The following is a 21,946-nucleotide window of genomic DNA, read 5'->3' on the forward strand; positions in this document are numbered from 1 at the left end:
TTTCAGCAATACAACATATTGCAAATAGACATAAAAAGGCAGTCAAGGCTAAAGAAAAAGAAGGCTTTATTTAGGTTATAATTTACAGAGGATGGGGTGAGGAAAGACAGGGCGGCCATCGTTTCATACTTCATGTTTCTGTTTTCTGCTGCTTTTTTTGTTGTGTCTGAATATTTAGTTCCTCCTCTAGACGCTCTTTAGCCCGAACCACCTGGAGACAAACAGCGACAATATTGACACTTTTAGATCAACAAAATGACCCTGCGATTCACTCAGAGCAGGGAGGACTGGCTAAACAGATAAAAATCACTAACAGCCATTGTTCCAAACGCGACACGGTTCAAAGAGTGGCTTCCTCCCACACGCTGAGAGCAACATGACTCATGATTTGATATTTAGCATGGACACAAAGACAGAAAGGGAACCGATCGTTGTTTGTTTGGATGTTATGAGCATAATAACAGAGCAGTCTGAGGTCACTGTTCAGCATCATCGCTCCCAGCTGAACATGCTGCAATATCAGGCGTTCCACATGACTGTAGGCTGTGTGACAAAAAACAGCTAATTCATGAAGCTGAATAATGTTTATGACTCAAGTCAATCGGTCAGTTATGCCATTTTTAGTCCAAAAGTCACACTGTTTGGGACGTCTTTGTTATGACAACTTGACGTCAAAGCTGCTGTAAGCATTGTGGTTGTTTTAGTTAAAGTCCTGTATGTTTTGCAGTTAGTGTTCTCCTCCCTCCTCTCTACATCGCCACATGAATGCCCAACGGCAATCACCAGATGTGGCAGCAAACAGGAGGATCCTGCTCTCGATAAAGCAGAAAGTTGCCTCTTCATTGAGTTCTCTGCCCTGACTTGATACAATGGGCAGTGGTATGATAATAAGTCCTACTATGACAAGTTTATGACGGGTTCTGTTGTCTTTGTTAATGTTCGGGTAAAATAACAAATGACACTCAGTTCAGAAAACATAATGTGAACACTGCAAATAAATTAATAAAAGCAAAGTGAATGTGTCACATCCTTAGATACAGTATACTTACTTTTGATTGTATGTAAAATGAACCGCCCACTGACTTGTCATTGACTTTAAAAAGGTGCTCGTAGTTCTGGAAGAGACAAACACTTCAGTGTTAGTGCTCGAGCAGTATTTCATCATCATTTTAATATCACAGGAAAGACACATATTGACACATTTTCTCATCACTGTTACAGCAGAGGGTACAGAGAAGTGTAGATAAGGCTGACGAATGGTCAAATGAACCCATGAATGTGAACGAATATTTACTTACTGAGCTGCTAAATCTTGGATAGGGACTTCATTTTCTAAGCAATATTTTACAACCACACAAGTCCAAAGATTGTTTCATCTGAAATCATTTTGAGTTGGGAAAATGAAGCAATCTGTTTCCTCCACAGTTTGGACTAATGCGCTCCACAGTTTGAGGAGTTCAGGTGGTAATAAAACCAAAAAGATGTCACATGTAGGCTACAGCGAATAGAAAGGGATTTTGTCTATAAAATAACTCTGGAATGAAAAATTAACAAAAAACAGAGTGTTTGTACCTTCTGAATCTCCTCAGGAGTGAGCGTGGAGATGTTGAGGATTTGCTGCGCCTCTTGAGCGGTCATCCCGGTGATGCTCGAGGCTGCAGCAGAGTGCTGAGCAGAGCTGCCCCTGGCCTTCGCTGCTGCTTGACTGGCTGTGAGAGGAAAAACACGACACACACACACACAAATATTTGATTTCATTGAACCTCAATGAATGTGAGAGGAAAGGTTATCTCACACAGAGCTACAGCTTTGGCTGGGTGATACTTTATTATTTCTGCAAGCTCGTATCTGATTGATGCGATCTTGTTATTTTTACACGTTTGATTAATTCTAAGCAGTTTGTAATATCATTAAGAGATGTAATAGATTACACCGGAACACGGTTCATCACTTACACCGGATTAAACATTTATCATTTGCATATGGCATATTATACGGAGTCCTTGCTACAATGAAGCCTTTTCAAATTTAATTTCAAATTAGTGTTTATTCTGTTCACATGTTTTTGATGACTCATTCATCTTACTTAAACGAACGTGAGAAAACTCATCACAGTATTCCTAAACCAGAATAGCCAAAACTTCAAGACATACTTGATTTACAATATTGTAGAACAGGTATAGAAGAAAATATCTAGCTGCTTTGGTTAAACAGACGACCATTAAACAACAAGTGTGTGTAAATATGACGGATGCACATCATGTCCCAGCAGCACCACCCTACATACCACACTGTGAAGTATTATAGCCCTGTGGTGGATCATACCTGCATATTCCTGCTGTAAGGCACGAGCAAAGGCACGTCCCACCACCTGTGCTCCCATCACGATGATCTGAGCGAGATATTTAGCCTGCAGAAGAGATGACAGTAAATCACAAACATTAGGATCAGACATCTGTCCAAGGAAATATGCAGCTGATGTCAGGCCAAGGAAGGAGGTGTCTGCAGGTGTGGATGAGGGAGGCTCCTTCACAACAGCTGTGACCCTTGTGACAACCTTTACAATCCACGAACTACCTCACATTTGGTCCTTTATGTTCTCCCTCAACCCATTTAAATGTCCCTGGAAACGAGTAAGGACAGGCTTATGTAACGGTGGTGGAACAGCTACGCATGCTAATGCTACCTAGCATAACACTCCGTCTGTGTCTGGCTAACGTCCGCGGTGAGTTTGGAAATATAAACGCGACCACTATCAAGTTCATTCTTACCATTTTATGATATCACACAGGTCCCCTCAGACAGTGTGCGCCCGTCTGTTTTCACACATGTACATCAATGAAGGTTATTGAAGGGTCAAAGTTCAAGGAAGCGCCGAGAACACGAAATTCAAGATAAGCCAGCCGCACGGCCGAGAGTCACGACACTGACACCCAGCGACGGGGAGGCGAACTGCAGCCTCGGTCTGGACTGACTTCATTAGCTTTTTCACCCTTTTAGGCTGGTAAGAGGAGAAAAATAACACATAAATTTAATTTAAAGATAGAAATATGAGCAAATGTATGAGAGGAAACTATTCCACAATAAATAATATTCAAAATCCTGGAATAGATGATGATGATGGATGGAGGTTTAACTCTGTGTTTGATTTGCAGGTCTGCCTCAAAGCCAGTACAAGAATATATTATATTATAGTTAGGGATGCACAATGTTATTTTCCAGATGATAAGAAAATCGATAATTACTTGGCTCTAATGTCCAATACTGATAAAATAACCAATAACAGAATAGAATAACAGCACCTTTTTTATGCTTTTTCACACACACCTGAGGCAAAAAAGGCTGAGTTACAATTAGCAAAGATGGTTTATTTGATATTCCACTGCTGTGACAAGATTTTATGGCTAAACTTAATTTTTATTTAACTGTTTACAATGATATGCTTTATTAAACATTTATTAGCAATTATTAGAAGTATTTTAAACATCTGATGCAACCCTACCTTAATCAATTGCTTAAAAAGGATTATGAATCATTTTGTTGTTTGTTACCAGTGAATTAACTATAAAGTCTCCTTTAATGTGTAGGAGCTCAGAAATGGTGAATCAAACACAAATGGACAAGCAGCATACTGGGTTCAAAAGGTGTTTATTGTAAGACAGCTTTGAAAAAAATCCACAAACCTTTACTCAAGACAGAATAAACAACAATGCTTTACTCAATGTATAAAAAGGAAGTCCTTTCTTTCTTTTAACACAATGGAAGTTAATCCAGTCCCAACTTTCACGAAGCGTAGCATCTGAGAATCACAAGCACGTACAGTACACCATCACACAAACACTGACGACACCTGCAGTTCACAACATGATGCGCACGACCATGCATGGCTGAAGGGTTTATTTCAGTCCATCAGAGGTTGTAAACAAACTCGGTGGGTTCAAGCCTGGATTATTGTTATTGATATTGCTGTAGCCCTGATTGGAAGATTACAGGATGGCTGTTATGGCTGCATCGTAAGTTATTAATACTGTACTGTTGTTGTCTAATTAACACCATAATTACTTTGTCCTAGTAAACACAAGATGAGAAAATTAGCTCATTTAAGTGATAAATATCACCGAAACCAACAAAGATCCTGACTAAAAAAACACCCCGCTAAGAAGAAAGGAAACCATCATCTCAGAGTATACAAAGGCCCCTCTGGTTTGGCTTTTAATGCATAACAACATCTCAGTTTCATTGACCTTTAACCCCTACGTATGGCAAAAACATTCAATCAAATCAAACTTGTACACAAACAGTAACACATTATCATGGTAAAATCTTTGTTTAGTGAACTTGATGTCATTAGAAATTCCAGTTCATGGCCAAACATGAGCACTGGTGACCCTGTTGTATCCTCGGTGTGGTTTTTGCTGCTGAAGGCTTGAACATGTTACAGTGTGTGTGTGTGTTTTTTTTTGTTTTTTTTTTACCTGACCAAACCGGAAGACGAAGGTTTTTGTTATCAGATGCATGACGTTCACTTTTCCTATTTATTTATTATCATTTTTATTTTACATCTTTAAAGACACATTGTGACTGAGCGTGCTCATAAGACTGGCCAGTAGAAAAAAGAAAAAAAAAAGAAAAAGAAAAAAAAAGCAAGCAGTGGTCCACTGTGGAGGTAAATGTGCACACAGATAACAACTTTGTTTGCGATGGTATCACGACCTGGTGTCTTTGAAATCAGGAAATAACAGACTGGGTACAAGAGGAGACCATTATCATTATCATGCTTACACCATGACCACATACCACGGACAGAAAGAAAAGCTGTGCTAAAATCCATTTGTAATAACAGTTGTTTGTCATCAGTGTAACTGGTAATGTAGCATTAAGCCAAAGTATTATTGCTTTGATTGCCTGATATTTAATAATTCATCTTGTGCTGACCACTGTGTTATCATCTTGTACAATTGGGTTTCATTTCCAGTCTACATTAATATTAACAAAGCAGTTACTACATCATTTATCCCAGAAATATCTATCTAAATTTACAGCGATTTCATGCAGTCTGACATGATGCACACCAACTACAAGACATGATTTTTGATCTCCTAAACCTTAACAGATGCTGTGATACGTACTGATATCAGAAAGTGTTGTGGTTATTGTAATTTTACTTCCCCAAAATCATTTATACTCTCACATTGTACAGTATTCTTTGTGTGTGCAGTGGGCTGCTGAGATGTGGACTGACTGAGGTTGTTTGGGTGGCACCATCGCACGCACACATGGCAACTTTACATTTGATCCGCTCTCTCCTCTCTCCTGTCGTTGGCACCGTGATCGAACCGAAGGCAAGATGATGTCACCTCTAGTCATCCTGGGTGAGACAAAGGCAACCGTTAGCATAGGCGGATCATGGACATGTAATGAATTTGAACTACCTGAATACCTTTAATGTGACGCTCTTATTACATCTTGACAACTCCAGCGACAGAGAATCTTTTGTTTTGTTGTGATTATGGCGACTGCTGTGGTCAAAAATGGTATGTGCAACTCCCATCATGAAGAGCTTGGACTTGCTAGAGCCCACATTTGTTTTTGAATACTTTTTTTCGTCACAGCGGTTTGCAGGATGCACAGTAAAGGTGAAAACACGCTGTTTATACACCTGTGTTAGCCTACATATAGCTTACAGCTAATGGATGCTGGTTGCTTGATAATGGTACTTATTTGGAAAAAACATAAGTAAAATTTTTAGAGGTGGGACACCTCCTTCCTGTCACAGTCACTCACCCACTCGTCCTCGTCGACCCCCTCGAAGGACTCCTGTGGCAGCGGGTCGTCCATGTTCCCCAATTTAGCCACCATGGCACTGAGCAACTGGGCGACACAAACACAAATATGTATGTGAACACACATCAGATATCAGATCAGGCAGATCTTCATATAGATAATATGCATTGCTGATAGATAAATGTAGAAGGCGTTCAGTGTTTCAGCTCCTCCTGACCTCTTCTTTCTTCTGTTCATCAGTCTTCTCCTCCAGGTAAACAGATGAGGGCAGGTACTTTCTGACTGGAGCCTCTTTGGGGGCCTCACTCACTGAACAAAATCAAAACAAAACACACAAAGCATCAGACATAGGAGCCGGTGCTAACATGCAGACTGCAGAGGCAAGCATCTTCCACTAGAGGGAGCTATGGTAGACCAGATCACGAGATATGTTTATGTATTCAGGCTCTCTGGTATGTGTCCACACCTGGCGTCATGTCTTTAGGCTTCAGGCTGATCTTTTTGTGATGGCCATTCATGCCAGACAACCAGGCGGAGGCAGTCAGCGCCGGTTCCCAACAGACGGCCGTGTCTGTGTACACGTCGTCCTGGAAGAACTCTTTCTGCAGAGTCACACACACACACACACACACACACACAGACACAGAGAGTTAAAACTTATTTAGTTAAAGCCACAGAAGATTATAACAGGGAGCTGGACAAATTATCTTTTTTCCTAATCAAACACTGCAGGTAAGTATAAAGATGAGGTATACACTCTACCTGGTCCTTTTTTCAAATGGAGTTTGTATGTAGAATTATGATCATTAGAGTGAGTTAGATTAATCCACTTTGTAGTTTGGAGGAATACATTTTAATCAGAAGAGAAAAATCTTTTATGACTGACAGCCATAGAAAGTGCATATTAGAAATCAGGAAAATCACGAAGCATGAGTGTGGTTGTCTCACCTTGACCCGCGGCACTCTGAAGGCCACCGGCTCGATGGTGGTCTTGGTGAGCATGAGTGCAACAGCGATCTCCACATCACGCACGTTGCACTCCGTCTTGGGCAGAAAGGCCAAGCCCTGCAGACAGGAACCAATCAGGGAGATGGCAGAGGTTAAAAAAGAGGGCACTGTAACCACTTATTATCACATCCGTGTGCGCAGATGGGTGGCGAACAATAGTAAGACGGAGCTCAGCTCAGTACCTTGTGCGGCTCAGGAGAGTTGAAACTGCTGCACGGCATGAAGTGCGGCGCCTCAGTCACCACCTCATAAATGTGCACTCTGGTGTCACCCTGGAAAAACAAATGAAGCACACAGTTTGCTTCTAATTCTTATTGTCCTCTCAGTTTTGGTTCATACGAACTTTTTTTTTAAAATGTTCTTACTTTCCCAGTGAGGATGACCACACTGGTGTCAGGGTCGTAGAAAGGGATGAGGGTGGAGGGGGACACGTCCACCATGGCGCTGTCTATGGCTCCGGTGGACAGGGAGTCAGCGGCATACAGGTAGAGTCCCCTCTCGCTGCGACTGAAGGAGGACAACATGAAAAAAGGTGAGCTTCTCTTTTGTACTGAATTCTGTGATTTATGATGCCTTTAAATTCAGACGCAGAATAACGTGATTCGGTATGTATCTGTACTGTTGAAATAGCCTTATGAATAATCATATCACTCTAAAGGATATATATAAATACAGATATTTGTGCCTGCTTTATCTGTTCCATGTGTCATACCTGTCAAACCCGGACACCAGCAGGTACTTGCCCTCACACACCCACACCACACGAGCTCCTCTGTGGCCCTCAGGACCTGGGCCCTCCTGAAAGAAAGAAAGAAAGAAAGAAAGAAAGAAAACAGCGTGTGTGTGTGTAAAGTTTTATTTAGTGACTGAAAATGATTACATTTATTAATGAATTTACATACCTGCACTGGTTCAGAAGACTTGCGGGGGTCATAGATGCGAACTTTCCCGTCTTTACACACCGTGGCCAGGAGCTTTCCATCTGGGCTCCACGCCATCCCAAAGATCTGAATGTAACCCAGACAAGGACAGAGGGAGAAAAGGGAAAAGAAGAAGAAAGCTAAGCAAACCAATATATAACCAAATCGTTGTCCAAACAGCCTATATATGGCATTTGACTTATTTAGCTGTGTTTTCCAAGATTTTATTGCTATGCTGATCTTGGTCACCCACCTGGTCCTGGTGTCCACTGAGGATTTTGACCTCCTCTCCACTGTCCACGTCCCACAGTCTGACTGTGAGGTCGTAAGAAGAAGACACCAGCAGTCCGCTGGCCAGAGGGTGGTACTTGATGGAGTAAATCTTCTCTGTGTGGCCTGTGGGAGAAGAAATATGATTCTCCCTGGTCATTCTGTCCTCATAAGATAAGAAGTCATACGAATCTTGTGCAGACGTTAAAGTCTGGATAAGGACAGTGCTTCATGAGCAATCTTCTCATGGTCTCTGCAACCTAGATATTCACAGCTACTGTAGATATGTCTACAAATCAGATGTCTGACTAACCAAGCCAAGGCTAAGCTAACTGTTTGCATAAAACTCATAAGGAGGCCTTCGATCTATGTTAGCAGACGAAGTGCCTCTGACCTATTTTACCTCTTGTTCCTCTGGCTAGAGGGAAGAGACTCTGTTTTCACCCCCCTCGCTTTGTTGTTAAACAGATAACCATGTATGGAAGCACTGCTTCCTGAAGCTGTAGATATCATTAAGGCATTGGGGAAGACTCGTTAGGATTATCATGGCAGCACTCTGTGCAGCGTGAAGCCATCTGTGTCTCTGAGTCTTCTTCATCTCTCCTGAATGGTCAAGTGAGCCGAAATTCCACCTACAAGGGGTCTCAGCAGCTGTCAGTCAGTGTGACTTTATTGTAATTAACATTATCTTCCCGTCTCCATAAACATCATCCAAATCTCAAGTCTGTAGATCTTTTCAGAGATGTCTTCCAAGAGGAACCGTTCCTACCTTGCAAGATGACTTCAGGCTCAGTCAGCGTCTCCGTCAGCCCTCCTTCTGGTACCTGCCACACCCGGATCTTTGCATCGTCACCAGCTAATCAGGAGAGAGACGGACGCACACATCACATCACATGTTATGAGGACAGACAGCGAGCAGTTAGAAGAGCATCCAGCTGCAAATATCCACATTTAAGCAGCACACGTATTCACTCACCAACTGCGAGCTGGTGTGTGTCAAAGGGGTCCCAGGAGAAGTCAACCACATTTACAGAGTTCTGGATGGTGGGCATGGACGTGTCTGGTAGCCTGCCAGGCTGAGAGCGCTGAGGAGAGAAGAAGTTTAATTTCAAAAGGGGGGAAAAAAATTGACAACCACGGCTTTTCAACATGACATCTGCAACTTTTGGTTTAATTTTCAGCTGCTGTCATACCTCAAGGATGGCGATCTGGCCCCCGGAGATAGCGAGGGGCACGGCCACACGCTGGCTGTTGGCACAGAATCCGTCGCTCTCGCCTGGAGTCGTGAGGTTGAGGCCTCGCAGGTTAGTGATGTGTGTGTCTCGGTGCATCACCGCACCCTGGATGTGACGGAACTTGGAGGTTGGCCCTGAATCACAGATGATTCAGCAAAGAATGATTATTATAAAATGACAGACACCGTGATGAACGATGAGAAGCTCTGTGCGTTTGTGTGTTCATACCCAGCAGGTTTTGGATGGCCTTGGCGCTCTGGCTGGGACTGGGGCTGGGGAGGAAGCCCGAGGAGAGGCCTGAGGTGGAGGAGGGAGAGCGGGACGGGGCAGCACTGCTGCTGGGAGTGCTCAGAGGACTACTGGAGGTGGAGCAGCCACGTGCCGGATCCTGAAGGGCAGTAGGGTGGCTGTTAGCTTGTCACAATATTAAAAAAAAATTACTAGTAGAATTATTCTCAGTGGGAGGTCAGTGTTTGTCTCTCACCTCCTTGCTCCCTCTGCTGGCCAGCTCCTTCTTTGCAGGCATCTCTTTTGCTGGTGCAGCCTTCGGTTTGGGCTGCTTGTCTGGGTTTAGGCTGACTCTCTCCACCTGAGGTCAAACAGGGCTAAATGTGAGAGGCATCCGCACTGCATGACGACCAGATCAACTTGTTGAGTGGAGATTTTTCTTTACCTGCTTGTTCCCTCCCTGCCACCACTCGTCAGCAGACATGGCTGAAGTTGTGCCCACCGTATCTGGGTAAAGGTCATCATGAAACTCCTGGCCTGAACCCTGGAAGACAGCGCGGCGCACACACACAGATACGCATACATGAAAACACCACCCAAGCAAGAACATTATGTTGATTTTGACCGTATACACACCTTGCGAGGGACTTGGTAGCTGATTGGCACGATGCAGCTGTCTGTCAGCTGAAGCACGCGCATCACTTCGCAGGACATGACATCCAGCGCCAGCTTGGGCACCATGGCAACTCCTCGCGTCGAGGTGTCTGTCAGACAGTGGCTCACTGAAGGTGGGGTTAGAGAGAGAAGAAGAAGAAGAGAGGGGGATCAGATCATAGAAGGGGGTCGCTGTCACAGTCTGACCAAACAGATAACAGACGAGCAAGCCTTACCCTGCGAGAGGAGAGGCTCAGAGGACGACACCTCAAAGCAATCAATCACCGTGTCTCCCTGTGCAGAAGATCAGCAAACATGAGTAAACAAACATTTCAGGGATTAATTTGTCATATTCAACCCTCTGGATGCAAGAAGAGGGTAATCCATTGATATCTTACCATGCCGGCCAGTAAGAGCAGCCCGGTGTCATCATCGAACAGAGGAATCAGTGTCCTGAAAGCAAACAGACAGGAGAGGAAGAGCAACGTGAAAGACACATTCAAATGTTGTTCAGGAACGTAGTACATCGTTTATTACATGATCACTGTAGATAAGTCACAGTAGGTTGAGGTTTTACAAAGGCGCCACTAGATGGAGCAGTAAGCTTAACTTTAGGACGAAACAGAGGCGCTGTAATGTGATTTTTTTCCCCTTTTTTTTTCATCTGCAGGATAAAAAAACTTGGTTGAACGCGTAAAGTTAAACAAACACAAAGTCGGTCACATTCAGATTTGTCTTCCTTGGTGCTTTTAAAATGAACAATAAGAGACTAGGAAGATTATCATCCAATGGCACAAAACCCATGAGAAATATGTTTCCAAGTGCTTATGTTGTCAGAGAAACAAAGGAAAACAGACCTGAGGCGAGAAACTGCAACCGATTATTAAATTATGTCTTGCTTAATCTGCACAGAATGTTTTTTTCAATTAATGAATGCAATAAGAAACCTTGTTTGTAGGGCACCTTTCAGGCTACAAACGCAGCTCCAAGTGTTTCACAACAAAAGGTTATTGCTTGAGGAAAATAAAAACAGACTTCATAATTAAGGCAGAAATAAGATAAGATAAAAATGAGATACTGTACAATCTATGTAACAATGAGTTATATAGTAAAACTGGCTTGATGATAGAAGAACAAATTTAATCAAAAGCCCAGTAAATGAAATTAATTCAGTTATATTTCAGTCAACACAAGGACAGACAATCATGAAAAACACCCATTGTAGTTTCCTACAGTCAAAGGTGACCTCTTCAACCGATAAAAAAAAAATGCTCTGAAAAAACATAGCATTTTCTTCATCAGAAATAAATTCAATGATTTATTCATCAGCAAAATAGTTGCTTCAGCCTGCGCAGGCCTAAACAAGGCCACAGTCAGCTGCCTCCTCTTACGATCTGAGGTAAGAAGATTGAGGGATGAGGAAACTGAAGGAGCTTCTACCTCAACGGGGGAAAGTACAACTGCTTGTAGTAAACAAACCAAACAGGAAATCTCAGCTTAGGCACGAGGCACACTTGCACAAACGCGGACGACAAATCTCCCTCATTCTCTGCCTCTTTTCTTTCTCTCCCTCATTCTTCAGTTTCTCTCTTCATCAGCGAGAGCGGCGGGCAGCCCGCTGTGTTGTTGTTCCAGACAGGGAAAGAGGACCGAGAGTGATGGCTGATCTAACCACTTCACATCACAGGCCCACAGATTTAAGTGGCGAGGCCAGCCCAACTGATTGGCTTATGATGAAGACCTTGTGTAATGGTACTGTTGGAGAGGAAACGCCACTCGGCTGCCTCCGCATCAACTGAGAAATGACACACTGGTGATGTCATGCTCCGACTATGACAATATAATGACAGACTTAGTTTGGGTATCTTAAGCAATGGCGCATAGTGACATGCAACGGCCTGTGCTGTGTGCAGGAGTGACAGAGGACGAGAGTGTGACTGCATGTCAGCAGAGGGTTCGTCACAGAGAGAGGATTTTCAAAAGTTCAAGATCTCTCGGTCAATAAAAACTGGATGCTGCATGTCTGTGGCCCTAATATCTCGCATCCTTTTGTTTTGCAACTGTTTTCCAAACTACAGCGACGAGAAATCTCTGTATTATTTTCATTTGGTCTTTTGTTTCATTTTTGGATGGATATTTGGCTCCTGGAAGATTTGCAGTAACAGCAGTTGGAGAAACAACGGACTGTGAAATGCGTATAAAAAGATTTTGGTAAACCAGCCTGCCAAGAGGAAATTGTCCTGAAAAATTAAATAATGCTTCATGAGTGTGGGTAAAAGGTCTTTTTTTTATTATTGTTGTCTTTATTGATACCGCTGCGGGAAATTGAAGGACAAGAACAGATAAAACGGGGATTAGGGATGAACAGTACTGGATTTGGACAACTTTCCGATATGCAGATATTTTTCCGACTCATTTTGGCTGATCACACGCAGATACCGATAAAGACAAAAGATGTTGTCCTTAAAAAGAGTGTTCAATACTGTGAACGTGAATGTCGAGCTAATGTTTTGCTCCAACCGAGGTATTTAATTTGTGTCCAGGCTAAGTTGTAATCAGAAGGCCTACATCGCTGTTTCCTTGACCTACACACCCCTCTCTCCCTTCTTCTATCCCAGGCCTGTAAAGCCAGCGAGGGGCGGCCACACTTCGTTAGGCCCGACTGTGCGTTCCCATGTCGGAGTCAGTCCGCAGGGAGCCCCCTAAACACCTCCATTCCCACACCCCCTCTGGCTGCCTGTCCTCCTCTCCCTCCCTCACTCTTTCCTCTCCTATTCAACAGCACCACCACCTTGAGCTCCACGATCTCTTTGTGCCTCCAATCTGAACTATTTCTCTCCAAATTGCCTCCACTCTCTGCGAGGCCTTATCTCCGGTTTTCTCACAGTAAAACAGCCACATAACAGGAGCGGAGCTTTATCACTGATAATGGCCTCTGTTTACTATCGCCTTCATGCTCCACCTCCCCACCGGCCCCATTTTCCCAGACATACACGCATGTGTACGCATATGGATGTACGAGCAGGCACACGTGCACGTACATGTGCCAGCAGCACAGTGTGACGATGCACGCACACATGCATTTATGAGAATGTGCAGTCAGAGTCATGCGGGGTTAATTGTGGGATCTACATCACGTGGGCTGATTATGAATGAAAAGAGTAACTATTACAGGCCTCATTCATGCGCTTAGAGAGAACTGTGTGTGTAGCACCGGATCCAGGCCACACACTAATCCAGACATAAACCCTGTTGAGGGTCTGATGTGTGACAAGAACACGTCTAACCACACACACAAGCACATGATGATTAGTCATCAGTATAGACTGTATTTAGAGTATATCAGGTGGCATCAGAGGAGGAAAGAGAGGAGAATAAAGGTGGAAAGGCATCCATTATAGTTATTATCTACGCACTCCCATGCCAAAAATTGGACAAAGTTTTGCAGTCCAGAAAACATTTTTAGAGCTTGAACACAAAACAGTGTTGTAGGCGATGTAGGTTTACTGTGAAACTCTGGAAATGTTTGTGGATTATGAAACCTCACACCAACTTTCCATCCACATGACTGAATTTTCATCTTGGGGTGAACTTATCCTAGTTATCCTGCTACCCCTCATATTCATACTCAAAACAAGTAGGGGGTGGCACATCACCAGAACAACCACTAACTGCTGCCTACTGTAGCTGCCCTTAGCTAGTTAGCCGAGTTAGCCGTGCCACAAGCAGTCCCCCCCCCCTCCGGGTTCAGTCTGTCACTGGCACTCTGCTCCAATCAGAGTTTACACAAAACAGAGAGTGGAGAGAACCGGCCTCCCGCCTCGTCTGCCATCGCTCTCTCACACAGACTCCAAACCCACATCATAAAAATGACCTTCTGCCAGTGACAGCAGCCTTCAGCACCAGCAGATATGATGGGTGTATTACTCTACTGTGCATCTGCGGTCTGAGTCAGCCCAGGTATATTATGATTATTAAAACGTGTTGTCGTTTGATAATGTAAGAGATAGCGTGTAATAACTGACTAATGGAGGGCCAAGACAAATGGATATGCGGATGACAGACGAAAGCAGAAATGGTGTGTCTCTATGTGTGTGTTTGAAGTGATGGGGCTGTTTCCAGGTGGGGTTGTAGGGGTATTCACTGTGATCCAACTGAGGTTCCAGTTATACACACAAAATATTGCCAAGAAATCTGGCTGCAGAGGTAAATACTTCCACCCATGACAAAATATGTAAAAGTAAGTAGCAGAATGTGCGCACCGACACACACCGTGAGCACATACAGGCCTGTCAAGATGCTCCGATAACATCAGACACACACACAGCAGTGTATTATATACACTATATAGGTGGAGTTAATGAAAGCAGCCTGCAGAGGTATAAGGTTATGAGCTTGAGCTATGGCAGGTAGGACCAGATCAGTATCAGTCAAAGGGACCTTTCTCTGTTGTATGAGATCATGGTCTCTGGCGAGGCCGGCCTTTACTGCTAAAAACACACAGTGGACAGCACAATAAGCTCCAGTCGACAGGTAGGAGCTGGCCAGAAAGCAGAGAAGAAAGAGCAAGGAAGCCTTTAGGGAATATGAAACCAATATAAAGCAGCTGGTTGACTACTTCTCAAATTTAAGGGATTTTTTTTAGGCTCTTGTGCTCTTCGAAGATGCGCACTCACTAGAAGATTTTCAAAATCACGACCAGCTCTATGTAAAGATCTATAAAAATGATTTTTAAAGTCTCTAATCATGTGTTTTCTGCAGTGGTTTAATATAGTTATTTCTGTCTACTCTGAATAAAAGACAGCTATGACATGTTTTTTATTTTTTATAGTTGTTCCTGGAGTACCTCCATTTCCCCCCCAATTAAGGTATTTCCTCATTTAAATCAATCTAATGATAGAGGATGCTGAATAATCCACACACTGTAAATCCTTCTGAGGAACATTTTTTTCTTTTACACCACATCAAACCTCTGGATAATATTCAGATTTGATCAGATTCCAGTACAAAAAAAAAAATCACAAATCACAACCATTCAGTCACGTCTCAACCTCAAACTGAAGGTGAATAATATAAATCTCAGCAGTGGAGACACGCCACAGTATTGGAAACGAGTCTTCATGGTCAAACTGAGGTCACGATCAGACTTTGAATAAAGCTGCGGTCCCACCATGTAATTAACTCTTCATTCTATTTTCATTTCATCCTTTTCCTCTCCCGTCAGCCGCTCCCTCCCTTCTCCTTTTATCAGCCCTGTGGTTATATCAGTCACTGGGTGGGACTGAGTGAGTGGCGAGGCGGTATCTCAGAGGGTGAAGGGTCTGCTGAACTGTGAACTCGTACAGTTCCCTTTATCAGCCCCTCCCGCCTCCAGACGCTGCGGGTCTGCGGCTTCTCCAGCTGTCCTGGCCATCGTCTGCTGTCCCACTGGCCAGTGGTGACTCAGTGTTTCAGGCCGAAACGAGCGCTGACTTGGCCATAAAATAATGTTTGGATTATCGCACAAAAGCCACGAGGACACTGGGGGTGGTCACAGCAAATACAGTGGACGTGGACTTCAAGTCAACTGCAAGAGTGCACACTGGTTACCTGAGTCGCCCCCAGAGAACATCAGATCACGACACTTTTCACAAATTCACTTGGATTTCAAAATATTACAAAAGCTATGGTGTTTTTATCTCTATTTTGTTTTAATGTAATGTCTTCACCTTTCCCTTTACTCATTTAGTCATCATATCCACAATACTAATGGTTATTTATCATAAGTGTAATTGTGCTATTATTTTGTTAAAGGGCCAATCGTCATTCCAAACAATATTGTCATATTATCAGGGTTTTGGGTCAAAAACGTTCTGACAATAGATTTTATCTCCAATTCCTCTCATTTATGCAGTGCTTTTGATAGTGTTCAAAATATCAAGGTATGTATTGTGTAACATGTTACAGCCTGAAATATTTATATATTAGAGGCCACAGTTCAGAATCCTAGTTGAAATAGGTTGACATATATTTTTTCTTTAAATCCATAGTTTTGCCAGGAATATGAATACATCTTGAAATGAATAAGGAAAAGACAGCCAATTATACCAAATAACTGGGATACATCATGTAGGAACCATGACTGTGGCACCATATCCAAGCTAATCCATCTGGAAGATGCTGAAATACTCCACAGTATAAGGGGAAAACATTAACCAGCCTTTGGCGCCAGTAAAAAAATGCGGAGATCACAAAAGGCCTGATGATCCATTCTCTGACTTCAACAGAGCCACACCGTCACCATGGCGCGGACGGTAACGGCTGCTTTTTCTCTCACTAAAATGTAACTGTAAATCAACTTTTAAAACAAAAAAACAAACTTTAGGCCCTTTTGTTATCTCCACACACACATGCACACAATCACTGCCAGATTAATAATGTGGCAGATAAAATCAATCACTGAAAGTATGTGGTATGATGAACAGTTGGCTGTAACTAAACATCTGTATCTCCCATTTAAAGGCATGACCATATGAGCACATGCTTTATCAGTTTTGGGGGGTTATTTCAATAATCACTGTCTGATGAGGACAGCTCATATGACCCACAGATTATTGATTTATTCTTATGATAACCTGCCCTTGTCCTGTCTTTACTGACAGAACACACTCGTTCTGTCCCAGTGTTATTCCTTGTGTGTGAGGGAGTTAGACACAGCTAATGGTTTTATGCACACTTATACTGCAGGTTCACGGGTGTTCACATCACTCCGACAATGGAAGGACTGGTGCGGAATAATCCACTGGAGATTAACTGGGATTCATAACGGAACAACGCCGGACCTGTAAAACCATCTCCAGGATGGTAAATCCTAGGTTTGGCTTCTAGTGTTGTGCAAATATGTGAAATCAAAGACGATAAATCCTTTTCCACAGGAGACATGTGAGGGGAATACTTCAGAGGATTTTGGATGGAGTTGTCTAAACAGCAAACAAATGGTCCGGCGATGAACTCCCCTCATACACTGAAGCGTAAAAAAATCCAGCAAATAAACAGTGAATCAAAGCTGATGAACTTTGTCACCTTTTGTAAACTCTCAACATCGGAGCCAGTCAAACCTCTGTGCTCGTGCTGTCTGATTGTGCATAAATATTTCCATTAGCAGCATCAGAGCTCCAGAGCCTGCACCACAGAAGCTCGACCACAGGGTCACAGGGAGGGTAGGTTCAGACTGAGGCTTCTCCTCTCAATGGTTGAACGCTGCATCACAAATTCATTTGACTGTCCTAACTTAATACTGTCCAAGTTCATTTCATCCACATGAAAGCTGGACCAAAGTGTCAGAACTGGTTTGACGGCACCCGGTATGAATATGTCTCTCTGTCTCTTGTTTATTTCAGGACATAAAGGAGCAAAAAGAAGGACATCTTGGTTGTTACAGGCCTTCAGTTTATATGCTGGTATATACTGTATCAGTGACTGACTCCTTCCCCGTTGCCAAGAGACAAGTTTGCTTTTCTATTTTATTTTCTGGTGTGTCATGTTCACCGTTACAAACAGGGAACAGCAGGAGCCAGCAACACTGGTCCAGTGACTAATCTTTCACTTCAGTCGCTCTGTTATACTTAGCATGAACTGAACGATCTTTGAGCGCTGCTTGAACGAAAATGGATGGAAAAGTAATAATACAACAGTGTCCTGAACTTCAATGCAGCAGTCAGACACCAAAATAGAGAGGGAGTTTCACTGAGGTGTTGTGTTTCCTTCTCTGCCGATCTGAGCTGGAGCCTGTGAATACCAGTGAGTACTGCAAGTCATTTAACTAGGGAGTGAATGCAGATTGTCCCCATTCCTCTGAAGACAAAAGCCAGATGTAATTGGGTGTTAGCAGCTTCTTTGTCCAGTTTGAAAGGAGTAATACCAACAATATTTTCTTGACGTTGCGTCATTTCTGGATGCCAGCTTGGTTTTGATAAGGAACCAGAACTGCTGTTTGAAATATTACATTCTTCTTAACTGTAAAATACTTTAACATCCAGATGGTTAGAAGAGTCTCTGAGGATTACCTTGGAGACAGCAGCAGGTGTTATTAAATTTCTTTTCAGATGAACTGATCCCTGGCTCTGTGTCTCAAAGGAAATGATAATACATAAGAAGTGCTCAGTGCAGATACTGTAGGTTCTTATATGGTCTTAAAGGCTAAAGCCCAGCTCTGCCTGGGGTGGTCCTGAATGTAGCTTCTAAGTCACGATGAGTTCACGGATCCTCTGCAGGTGTTTAAGTCAAGCTGCACAGTCACCCTGCTGAGCCGGGAAATGTACTTAAGTGCAACACACTTTCTCCTCTGTGTTCGAGTCTGTGTGTTTTGCTGCCAGTGTGTGTGTGTATTTAATAAATGTGCTGCCTGCCTAGCTACCTTCAGTGGCTAGTTCATTAGAAGGGAATTAGAGCTGACGCGCTGCGTTCCTGAGAGGGGAAGAAAAGCCAGGATTGTTGGTGAAGAGGCCAGCTGTGGCCACGTCTGAGCCCCAGTGACGAGGCTCTTAGATAGGCTGCCAAGCTCACTGCTCTCCCCTCTCTCTTCGCTTCGCCGGGCCCCGTCCGCTGGCCCCTCACAACCAGCACGCACACACACAGAGTAGTGGCACACATGCATGTGCATACACGCATGATCAGGATTTAATTAAACTCACGGAGTCCCATGTCAACAGGTCTGCAGTGACCCCTCTGACACCTCCAACACACTCCCAATTCCACATACGACCACATGCAAAGCTGCCAGATGGAAGAAAATGCAGCAGCTTCAGCAGTAATTCCCCTCCCGTCCTCAAGAAACAGAGGAACGCGCCATTACCACTCCAGCTTGTCATCAATACATCTCCATCTTCACACCACCACAGGCAGCCACAATCAGCGTTGTACAATTCTCCCATAATCCCTCTCAGCGGGGGGAATCAAGCCCGCAACAAGACAGCCTCGGGGGCGTCAGCAAAATATCAATTACGTGCAGAAAAAACAACCTCACAATATTAAAGACACTTGAAGACATCTGAAGACAACTTAACACACAATGCTGTCTGACCGCATGATGGACAAGCGCGTCTGTTTTGCATAATGTTGACATGAAAAATGAAAACCCAAATCTTTATTTTTACAAGATGAGACGCAGAGAGAAACCAGGGCCTCAATTGCTCGAAAAGATGATTACAGGCCTATTAATCACACACAGAGACACTTATTATCCCTGATACATGAGAGTCATCAGAGGCTTGGATTCAAAATGGCACACACTCACACCAACCAAAACTCAGGAGGATCTGTAATAGCGTGGTGAACTGGTCCAGACTGTCTTAGCCATAAAGCAGGCAGGTCACCGGTCATAAAGACCCTCAGCATCCAGCGCTGTGCTGGGTGGGGCGGGGGAAGGGCTGTTAGAGGACGTGGGTGGTATACAGATTGAAGGGGAGGCAAAGGTGTGAAAGTACCACTAGAGATCATAAATCTTTTTGATGCACATCATAAAGTGAACGTGAGTAAGTCAAAATGCGCACGTCCAACACTGGCATGTGCTGAAGTTTGTGTTTGCGTCCGTAACGTATGACTGCTGCTTGCTTGTTGACGACTCCGGAGTCCCGGAAGAGTTGCGTTCCGCGTTAACCCCGGGGTTCAGCATCAAGGGCCCAGGCTAGATGACCATTAAATGACCTGTCGGCGGGGGCCTGGGAACTCGATGGCAGCCACGACTGCCTCAGACGGAGGCAGAGAGAGGAAGCGTTGGAGCAGGGGACGGAGAGAGGAGAGGTGAGGGTCACGACCGCAGCGGCCCCTCTCTGCTGTCGGACCACCGGAGGAAAGCCCGGTTCTCGTCATGGCGGCTCTCTAAACGCTAAACACAGACAGAGGTGCACATGTTTCAGAGGAAGTGAGAACGGAGCGACCCGTTTTGCACTCTCCACTAGCGGTTGATGGATTATCCTCAAGTGTTAGTGCTTTACAGATGCACTTTGATCAGCAAAATCTTTGCCAACGAGGCAGGGATGAATTGTGCAAAAATTACAGCGAAACAATCCCGGAGAGTCTGGAGGCTTCTCGAGTTTGACAGCACACAAATTGCGGGAAGAAATATGCTTTTGGCATCACAGGACCGTTCTCTCTGTGTGAGTGTAAAACCTTGCCTAGGAGAGATTCACTTCTTACTTTTCCATTCGGTTATTCCCTGTCTTTAATAAACATCTGTCGCTTCAGGTTAAGTGTTTCATTAGCAGTCGCACTGAAGTTTCTTTCACATCCAAGCCAAGTCTAATGGCAGGAAAAGAAAGAAAAACGTGTTTTTTTAAAAGAAAACTAAATAACGTGAAACCAAGGTGGGAAATTCCAATAAGAAATCTGAACATGAGATTAAATAATGATGAATGAATAAAACCAGAAGAAAACAAATGAAAAAGACTATTTATGATATGATATATATATATATATATATCAGCAGATACGGCAGTTAATGGAAATTTGAATCACACTTTTTCTGTGTCAGGGTTTGAAATTCAGTGAATAAACCACTAAATATTGAGATATTTCATGCTCTAAATCATTCATGGATATCATGAATTGCACGGTAATTATTCTGCATACCAGAGGCAACAGTAATGATCATAAGTTTGGGTTTGACTTGGCTCCGCCCGACTCCGTCCCTCCACGCTGTGCATTGATCTGTCATAAGAAACAAATTGGAGATGATGTCAGTCCGAGGTGCACTCTAGCCTATTTTTCCTACTGTGGAAAAGGCTCAAGTCCAAACTGTTGCTGGTCCGCAATTGCACACACTGAAGCACTCAATAAAGTCTATTTTATAAACACAATCCACCAATAACGGTCTCGATGAATGACTTACTGCCCTGTTAAAATCCTGTCCAGCTTAACATACCGTGGTCGCTCTTGGACGGACGCGGGGCAGCTAAAGAGCAGCAACACAGCAACGGTTTGGGTCGATATCACATGATCTGGACGAATGTCTTTGGCAAATGCTTCTCAAGTCCACAACCAAAGTTCCCTGCAATGATGGCAGGGATGGACCTCATACCAAAACTCACATTGGATGATCCAAACCGTTTTCAGACCATACTTGCCCTAATAACTTGTGTGTGTGTGACTTTCCTTCATGGACAGCCAAGACAGAATTATTGGAAACACTAGGACCATAAAAACCTGGTAATTTACAGACACAAAACATTACAGTTTAATATTTGTTTTTCCTTCGAGCTCGAGTACGTGTCTGCAAATGATTGAGAGGGTCAACCCAAGAGGGGGAACGAGAAAGGTAAAGAGAGAAATATAAACCCTAGAACAACTTCTTTTTTTCCCATTCGTGCTCGACTAGAGCTACAAAAACATTCTGGAGGCGTTCAACAGAGCGCCTTTCATCGACCATCATTCGCACATGTTTTGACTCCGCGGTGTCTTCGAGATCTACTCAATCAGTCGGTTAACAGCGTTTATCAGTCCCTCTTGTCTACCAGCCTGTGTGGAACCAGGCGATCTGACTCATCTTTCTGTGACGCGCGCACACACAGACACACACACCTTTGCTCGCTGCGCCTATGTGTCCATACTTGCTCTTTTTTGTTCTACCTAAAACACCACTTCGTCTCCCTCCTAGTGATCTACCTCATTACCTCAAAAAGCAGAAATTCCACTCCTGCTGGACGAGCATCTTGTATCTCCAACATTTGGAAACACAAGAAGATGATTGTTTGCAGGAGTGACAACTGTAATCTTTACAGAAATCACACAACAAGGGTTAGGTATGACTTTGATAAAGTCATCAAGTTCAAGTAAAAAACCTGAAAAGCAAGGGCTGTGCGGTGTGATGAG

General features: G+C 43.6%; 2 protein-coding genes across 2 annotated transcripts in view; both read right to left on the reverse strand.

Annotated features, from left to right (window-relative positions):
- Nucleotides 1–49: 49 nt before the first annotated feature.
- Nucleotides 50–2,928, reverse strand: pam16 (presequence translocase associated motor 16). Its single transcript, XM_037089615.1, has 5 exons — nucleotides 2,772–2,928; nucleotides 2,326–2,410; nucleotides 1,573–1,709; nucleotides 1,050–1,115; nucleotides 50–211 (listed from the first exon to the last, which is right to left on the reverse strand). Exons 1-5 carry the CDS (start codon nucleotides 2,772–2,774, stop codon nucleotides 131–133), a joined length of 372 nt encoding a protein of 123 aa, XP_036945510.1. The 5' UTR covers nucleotides 2,775–2,928; the 3' UTR covers nucleotides 50–130.
- Nucleotides 2,929–3,629: 701 nt separating this feature from the next.
- Nucleotides 3,630–21,946, reverse strand: part of coro7 (coronin 7) — a 112,091-nt gene continuing 93,774 nt past the window's right edge. Inside the window, exons 10-28 of the mRNA XM_037089607.1 lie at nucleotides 10,498–10,552; nucleotides 10,336–10,393; nucleotides 10,082–10,227; nucleotides 9,891–9,989; nucleotides 9,702–9,806; nucleotides 9,446–9,605; nucleotides 9,176–9,351; nucleotides 8,959–9,067; nucleotides 8,752–8,838; nucleotides 7,966–8,108; nucleotides 7,695–7,799; nucleotides 7,505–7,590; nucleotides 7,158–7,299; nucleotides 6,975–7,064; nucleotides 6,733–6,849; nucleotides 6,251–6,386; nucleotides 6,002–6,093; nucleotides 5,785–5,871; nucleotides 3,630–5,368 (exon numbers count right to left, since the gene is read on the reverse strand). Of these exons, the coding sequence (XP_036945502.1) occupies nucleotides 5,360–5,368; nucleotides 5,785–5,871; nucleotides 6,002–6,093; nucleotides 6,251–6,386; nucleotides 6,733–6,849; nucleotides 6,975–7,064; nucleotides 7,158–7,299; nucleotides 7,505–7,590; nucleotides 7,695–7,799; nucleotides 7,966–8,108; nucleotides 8,752–8,838; nucleotides 8,959–9,067; nucleotides 9,176–9,351; nucleotides 9,446–9,605; nucleotides 9,702–9,806; nucleotides 9,891–9,989; nucleotides 10,082–10,227; nucleotides 10,336–10,393; nucleotides 10,498–10,552 (2,002 nt within the window). The 3' untranslated portion in view covers nucleotides 3,630–5,359. The remainder of the gene's footprint in view (nucleotides 5,369–5,784; nucleotides 5,872–6,001; nucleotides 6,094–6,250; nucleotides 6,387–6,732; nucleotides 6,850–6,974; nucleotides 7,065–7,157; nucleotides 7,300–7,504; nucleotides 7,591–7,694; nucleotides 7,800–7,965; nucleotides 8,109–8,751; nucleotides 8,839–8,958; nucleotides 9,068–9,175; nucleotides 9,352–9,445; nucleotides 9,606–9,701; nucleotides 9,807–9,890; nucleotides 9,990–10,081; nucleotides 10,228–10,335; nucleotides 10,394–10,497; nucleotides 10,553–21,946) is intronic.

This window comes from Acanthopagrus latus, chromosome 23 (assembly GCF_904848185.1).
Source record: "Acanthopagrus latus isolate v.2019 chromosome 23, fAcaLat1.1, whole genome shotgun sequence".
In the NCBI taxonomy this organism is placed as follows: Eukaryota; Metazoa; Chordata; class Actinopteri; order Spariformes; family Sparidae; genus Acanthopagrus; species Acanthopagrus latus.

Bases quoted from the DNA above. Each gene is read 5' to 3' on its own strand.
- pam16 (XM_037089615.1), bottom strand. The intron at 1,710-2,325 runs GTATGATCCACC...TTCCTCTCACAG, and splicing joins CTTACAGCAGGAATATGCAG to CCAGTCAAGCAGCAGCGAAG. The intron at 1,116-1,572 runs GTACAAACACTC...TGTCTCTTCCAG, and splicing joins CTCCTGAGGAGATTCAGAAG to AACTACGAGCACCTTTTTAA.